Here is a 7,697-nt window from a genome sequence, read left to right on the forward strand (position 1 = left end):
CTGGTTTCTGTGTCTCAGCAATGAGGACTATAAAAACATCCAAGATCTAACGCCTGAGCCCTCCTGGCAAAAGAGAATTATCAGATTCCAGTTGTCCTGAGTTATTTGGTGAGGCCCCAAATGCAGTCAAAGGTTCAAACAAGAAGGCAACAGGAGGAGATCAGACACAGAAAACAACGAGGCACGGATTAGAGTGACAGCCAACCAGAAGCCTGCAGAAGCTGGAAGGAAGAGGAAATGGATGTCCCCAAACCCCACACTGAAGGCTCCAGCAAATCAGAATTTTGTCAACAACTTAAGAACTAATTTAAGACCCGTGACCACCATAACTGTAGGAGTATAAATCTGATCTCGTTTTTAAGCCATTGTGTTAGTAAAAAGTTGTTAAAGCACCTATAGTTAACTAATACAGTCCTTCATCCTGCTTCTAACACGAAGGATGCTGTTAGGAGACAGCTTTGGGGGTCATTACGTCATGAAAATGGAGCCCTTGGGAATGAGATTAGTTACACACACACACACACACACACACTCAGCCCCAGAGAGTTCTTATCCTTGTTCTACCATGCAAGAATACCAGGCTAGCCCAAATAAGATTGTCTCTGTTATGCACTCCTAACTTCCCTCTCTGCATTCACCATCTGAGATCACCAGGCTAGCCCAAATAAAATGGTTCCTGTTGTATAACTTCTTTCTCTCCTTTGGTGGGCATTCTGAGGTAGTTAACTCACCCTGGGAGATCCCCTTCCCCGAATCACTTTTATTTCATCACAAGCAATTGTATTTTTTCACAGGGAAGTTTGTCTCTAAATCTTACAAAACCATGAAGAAAATAAAAATTAGTTATAACCTTAGCCCTCAGGAACAGCCAGTCACCATCAATATTTTGTTTTCTAAATTTGTTCTTGAGTTCCCTGAAACTAAAATCACTTCTGACTCAAACCCCGAGCATTCCTTTTGAAGCCATTATTAGAAACTAGCAATGATGACAAGCCAAATAATTAAAATCAACCACTGTGCTGTCCTGGAGACACAAACAGCAGCCCCCAGGTCTCTACAGCAGAACAACAACTGTCACAGTGAACTTGGCTCTTGTCTGTAAGGAGAGGGGAATGAGAAAACAAGTAATGAAGGCAGCAACACAATGAGTCTTAACCAGCACATAATCAGTGTGTGGAGGCCTGCCACTCATGCCCAGAATCAGTGCAAGAAGCTGGGGGTGGCAGCATGACCGCAGTCCCAGAGCTGGGCAGGTGGACATGAGAAGATCCCTGAGAGTTACAGGCCAGCCAGTCTAGCCTCATCACTGAGCCCCGAGTCCCGGTGAGAGACCCTGCCTCAAAGAGGGAAGGATGACTGAGGAAGACACTGGATATCAACCTCCAGCTTCCATTTCATGCCCATGTACACGACACACATACACACGGCAAAAATATCTACCATTAGCCCACCTGGTAGCCAACACAGAGGGGAAACAATTGTTCAACTCCTCTGCTCTCCTAGAAAGGAGGTAGGAAGGGAATGTCCTTGCCCTTCCTGGTGCTGGGGTATGAAGTGGCCATGGACTAGGTTGGAGCTCCAGCCCATGCTGTGATATTAGTTTAATAAAAGAACATACAGTGACCTTTTGAAAAGACGCCCCATCTAACAGGAAAACACAGGGATTTAAACAACGGAGTATATAATGGTACATGTCACAACAGGAGATACCACACATGCCTGCTGTCATGACACTCTGCCTTGCCTCAAGCCCAAAGCACTGGAGCCAGATGGCTGAAATCCTGAGCCATCCTTTAACTGGGTTTCTCTTGGGCATTTTGTCACAGTGATGAACAGTAACTGACAAAGGTCTATAACTTGACTGGAGTCAGGGAGGACCAAGAAGCACAGAGACTCAGAAATTCGTTTGTCCTCACAGATAGGTTTTACACATTAACTTAGGTGCCTGGGGTAAGTACGAACGCCCTCATGTATGTGCTCGTACTCCAGAACACTCCAAAGCCAGGCTAGCCATTAAGAAGCCTTTCTTTCTCTTTTCCCACATTGCAATTCATTTTTTTTAAACAAAATATCATCTTCAGGACCTACAAAACTGAACCAGCAAAGACAAAAACTTCAAAAAAAATCAATTATCCATTAAGTCATTATAGAAAGTCTATCTGAAAACACAGTGTCTTGGGGAATGTCAAAGCTGAACCTAAATTTTTAATAAACCATAAAAGATGGTGTTAAAAGAGAGAGAGAGAGACCTTTTCAGAGGCAGCTGGGGCTGGGCAGGCTTTTAAAATGATTCTTGTCAGAGAGCATCACACAACTGACAGGAACTGTGGGTGAGTTATCCTCTTCAGACTAAAGCAGAAACCAGAGGCATGAGAAATGAACCCTGCTGGGAACTTCAGAGTTATGTAATTTTTTTTTTTCAGACAGGGTCTCATGTAACTCAGGCTGGCCTCTAACTTGTTATGTAGCCAAGGATAACCTTGATCTCCTTATCCTTCTGCTTCTACCTTCCAGCGTGCTGGGAGTACAGATGTGCACCCACAGTGCCCAGTTTATGTAGTTCTGGGCATCAGTGTTAGGGCTCCATGCATGCTAAGCCATCACCTGAAGGCTTGCTAAGCTGCTCCAGAGCAGCCCCCAGCCCCCAGGATGTTATATTCTGCACTTAGGCCTTGGGCGATGTCCTACAGTGCCAAAGGTCTACAGAGCAGTCACATGCTATCTCAGTTAATTTTTTGTTGCTGTGATAAAATGCCTGCATGAAAGCAACTTAAGAGAGAAGGGCTTATTCGAGTTCATAGTTTAAGAGTGCATCTGTTGTGGCAGGGAAGCCAAATGGCAGGATCTTGGCTATTTGGTCATATAAACCCACAAAGCAGCAGAGAGAGTTGAAGGGTTCTGTTGAGCTACTTAATGTATTCCAGGACCATCCAGGGAGTGATACACTCCCTTTTAGGGTGGTTGGTCTCCCCACTTAAAAGATCTAATCAACATAATCACTCTCAAGACTCCAGTGCTAAATAATCCCTCACCAGTGAGACTGAGGGTTTGGTGTCTAGGTGATTCCAGGTGCTGTCAAGTTGACAATTAATACTAACTACTTTAAGAGCCCATGAGTCACAGTTTACCCTTGTAGTCAGACTCCAACCTTCGAACCCAGCCTTCTGCTCACAATCTCCCCGGCCTGACAGGTGTCAAACCTCACAATTCACAGCTCAGTTCCCACCCTCTTCCTAGATGATCTTAACCACAACCAAATCCCTGTAGCTGGTCACCTCATAGCCTTGGGAACCCCCTGATCCATCTCCTCTCATACCTGCTCCAACCTTAGCAGAGCATGGGAAGATAGTGCAGATGTGCTATGTGTGGCCAAGGCACATCTGGAGGCAGCCTGGTACCCCATTGCGTTGATGAAAAGCCTGCCTCGAAGGTATTTTCATATCCTTTGAGGAAACAGAAAGCACCGTGGTGCACAGTGAGCCAGTATCCTCACTGGACCTTCCTCTGAGCCCACTGGATGGATCTTTATTCTTTAGACTGGTTGATAAGAGGTCCTGAATGTGGGACCACCCCATGGCTGACAGGATAACACAGGTAACCCTGCTTCTGCAGCGACCTGTGTTTCACAGGCTGGGGGAGATTCAGGAGCCCTCAGACTTCCAATGGGCAATTGAAGATATTGTGGGTCTCATGGCAGGAACCCCCAACAGTACAAATCCATTTAGGTCTTCTCTGTGAACTGTATACAGGGGGTCCCATAGGAGACTCCATCTGAAGACAGACTAAATGGGGAGCTTTAGAAAATGTACTTCTGACCCAGAAAGGGCTGAAGTGCCAGGAGGAAAATGGCAGAGAGACAGGCGATGAGAAAAATTCTAAGAAAAACAGCCTGTATAAGATTACACGATAGAAATTGCTGTAACTATGATGGAAATTACTACAGAAACATGTTTCTCTCATCCCAGAGAAAAAGCCTGGCCAAATAGTTTTTGGGTGCACAGCATTTTGGGCAGATTCCATATGTACTAGTCTATAATAATGCAGACAAGGCTACATGTGGTGTCTTCTTTGCTCAAATAAGAGTACCAAGTTCTCCAGAGGACTAGCCTCATCCCCGGCCGTGTTCTCTCCCGCTACAAAATTAAAGCCAGGAGATGGCAGGACAGCTACATGGGTCTTAAGAGAGAAACACTGTCACTCTAGAGAGCCTTGGCCAGCTGCACTGTTCCTGTCACAGACAACACATGGAATCTCTGAACTCTGCGGACCCAAAAAACAAATCACCCAGCATGGTCCCCAGGGAAGGTGACCACGCACGCTCAATTTTCAGCAAAGGATGGATGGGAACGATTAAGAAGTCAAGACTGACAAAGTCATGGCTGAAAGACCTGAGGAGCCTGGCCCACACAGTGGCCCCCATCTGTCAAACTCTCTGAAGGCCTGAGCACGGTGATGAAGCCAACGGCTATGGGCAGGTTTCGTAGAAGTCTCAGAAGAAACCAGTTGGCATCTTAGTCCCATTTCATCCATGAGAAAAGTAAACAGTATTCGGAGATAAACTTGTGGGTGGCAGAGCTAGAATATGTCCCTAGCAGCTCAGGGTCCCTCATTTATTTATTTTTGTAGCAGCCTTATTGTTTAGTATTTTATGCCTACTTGTAGCTTCTCATTGCTCTAAAAGAAATACTATCTTTTAAATAAAGTAAATCTCCCTCCATTAAATTAAATCCAAAGACAGAAATAAGTCACTCTGTTATAGGAAAAGATCTGTAAAAATCTCAGACAGATGTCCATACAGAGAAAGCACGTGATTGAAACATGAGTGCCAATCATGGCAGAATTCCATACTGTTTTCTTGGTATATGTGTGCGGTGGGGTACATGTTTGCGGGTGTACGTGTTTCTGTGGGGGTCCACATGTGTGCATGTTTGTGTAAAACCTAGAGGTCAACCTTAGGTGTCGTTTCTCAACTCCGTCCATTTAGTTGATGGTGACGGAGTCTCTCGCTGTCCCAGAACTCTCCAAATCATTTGTTATCAGCCTGTGGCTCACGAGCCCTTTGGAGGTCAAATGACCGTTTCACAAGGGTCACCAAATGAGTGAAAAACACACATTTACATTATTGTTCATAGCAGTAGCCAAAGTACAGTTATGAAGCAGCAACAAAAACAAGTTTACGGTTGGGGGGTCACCACAACATGAGGAGCTGTATTAAAGGGTCGCAGCGCTAGGAAGGTTGAGAACCACTGAGAATAAGCTAATTTGACTGGTCAGCAAGCGCTGAGGAACCCTCCTGCCCTGCCTCCCCAGTGCGGAGATGATGGGCTCATGCCAACACATCCAGCTTGTTGACCTGGACAACACACGCTTTACTGACTGAGCTGTCTCCCAAGCCCAGAACTCAATATGTCATACAAAGAATCGGTCAGAACTGGAGACATCCTGCACTTACAGGAGGCTCCCTCTATCCCAGCAATCACGGAGGTGATAAAACTACATTCCACATGATCTGGTATCTGGTACCAGAAATGTAAAGAAAGGGACTCCTGGGTCAAAACAGCAGAGGTTATTTAAAGTAACTGGAATGGAAAGGTGGAACACATAAAGATATAGAATAAGTTATATTATTTTATTCATTATAAGATTTTAATTGTATAGAATATATTTATATTCATTATAGAATAAATCACCCATAGCATAGAGCGGCCTCCCCTCCCCTCCAAATGTTACTCATGTCACTACTGACAGTTCCCCCTTTCCAGCCGCACAGCTGTGTGGGTAAAGAATGGCTTGAACCTCAAGCAGGTGGCAGACAGCCCCAGGACCAGTCCTCACCTGGAACGTTGTGTAAGGTGATGGCCAGGATGAGCAGAGCGATCCTCCTCCAGCTGCTGACCCCAGGCTGCCCTGGGTTCTCTTGCACTGACCCTGAGAGGGCAGCGCCCTCTGGGAGGCCAGCAGCTGTCACTTTCTTCCTCTGGTATACCTCGCCATTCTCACTCTTGTCTGTGCAAAAAGAATGGAGAGAGAAGGTCTGTAAAAACATGCACACTAACTCTTTGGGCAAGCAGCAGCAAGAGGAAGTCTCCAAGTCTCCTACATCTAGACTGCCTCGGACCAAGCATCTCTTGATGGTTCAGCCGCTCCCTCAGACAGTCTTTTAGCAAGCATGCAGGAACTAGACACCCTGATCCTGGAGTCTGGGTTCTAAGAAGTCTGGGTAAAAATGGCCACAGAAGGAGAGGGATGCTGAGGACTGATAAGAAACACAGGCTGTGGAGTCAGGCCATCATTTTAATTCATGACCAGGCCACACACCAACTGAGTGATGCTTGCTAACCAAGTATTTTCATCACTCTGTACTGTATTTTCCTGATTCAAAACAACGGGGCAATGAAATATTTCCTGGAGGTTAAGGGGTTGTAGGGAGGGAGAGAAGTCTTGGGTGAATGAGTGCTGTTGACATAGACGTGGGCCATGTCAGGTATCAATACTTGAGCCCCACGGGAGTGGCAAAGCTTCCTTGGGGGAGTCTCAGAGGGATGGCAAAGCTTTGCTGGGGTCTGAGTGTGAGTGTGGACAGTGTGTAAAGGCAATGTCCATGGAGACTCCCTGGCCCCTACCCCCAGTGTTTATGGCCTAAAGACTGCTCCCATACAGACTCCTACTTGATTAGCTAAATCTGCCTCCTTGATCAGCTACATACACTAACCTGCCTCCTTGTCCAGCTGTATATAATAGCCCTGCCTCCTTGTTCAGCTGTATGTAATAGCCCAGCCTCTTTGTCCAGCTGTATATAATAACCCTGCCTCTTTGATTTGGCTGCAACTAATAACTCTGCCTCCTGGATTCAGTTGTATATACTAACCTTCCTCTATGTTCAACTCTACGTAGTCAACCCACTAAATTTCTAGAGTGCTGCAGCTTCTCCCTCAGAGAGCCCACCCCACCCGATCCCAGCTTTTACATGTCAGCGTGTCTGTGTGTTTGTCATTTCTCCATTCCCTTACCACTCCAGTTAGATCAATCCCTAGAACCAAGCAAGGAAGAAGATTCACAAGAGAATGCACCGAAGTGCTTGGAATACTCTAAGTGCTGAATATACGAACTGGTATTTTTGGTAATATGTTCCGTTTCTCCAAGCACTCTACAGGATTATGTGACCTCACTCTTGGTCATCAGCCTGAGACCCAAGGAGAACAACTCAGGTGTCAGGCTCAGCCCATCAGATTCCCCTCTCCTAGAACACAGGGTGACTTGCAGGTGACTTGCAGAGGCTGACAGATTCTGGGGTTTAAGAGCAACTTTTAAGAATGGAGAAAAACAGGCAGCTAAGCAGATGGATAGAGGAAGCGATGTGCTCCAGTAAGCAAAGACAGGCAAGCATACAGTCAAAGAGACACAAAGCAGAAATAGATGGCTTCTCAGGTCCCAAGGAACACTAGGGCCTGAGTTTATATACTAACTATTTGAAAATCCTCACTTGGATTGTCAGGTATTATGGCTCATTTTCCAAATTCCAGCCCTTGGGAGGCTGAGGCAGGAGGATCTCAAGTTTAAGAACAGGCTGGGATACATAAAAGACTCTGTCTAGAAAGAAAGAAAGAAAAAAAAAGAAAGAAAGAGAGAGAGAGAAAGAAAGAGAGAAAGAGAAAGAAAGAAAGAAAGAAAGAAAGAAAGAAAGAAAGAAAGAAAGA

General features: G+C 45.6%; 1 protein-coding gene across 6 annotated transcripts in view; it reads right to left on the minus strand.

The window, feature by feature from the left end:
• The window catches only part of Slc39a11 (solute carrier family 39 member 11), a 379,750-nt gene that overhangs the window by 116,617 nt on the left and 255,436 nt on the right, over positions 1-7,697 (minus strand). For all 6 annotated transcript variants that reach the window (XM_055592214.1, XM_055592210.1, XM_055592212.1 and 3 more), the window contains one exon: positions 5,836-6,006. In XM_055592214.1, coding sequence (XP_055448189.1) covers positions 5,836-6,006 — 171 coding nt within the window. The remainder of the gene's footprint in view (positions 1-5,835; positions 6,007-7,697) is intronic.

This window comes from Psammomys obesus, unplaced genomic scaffold, assembly GCF_907164565.1.
Source record: "Psammomys obesus unplaced genomic scaffold, mPsaObe1.curated_primary_1811, whole genome shotgun sequence".
Taxonomy (NCBI): domain Eukaryota; kingdom Metazoa; phylum Chordata; class Mammalia; order Rodentia; family Muridae; genus Psammomys; species Psammomys obesus.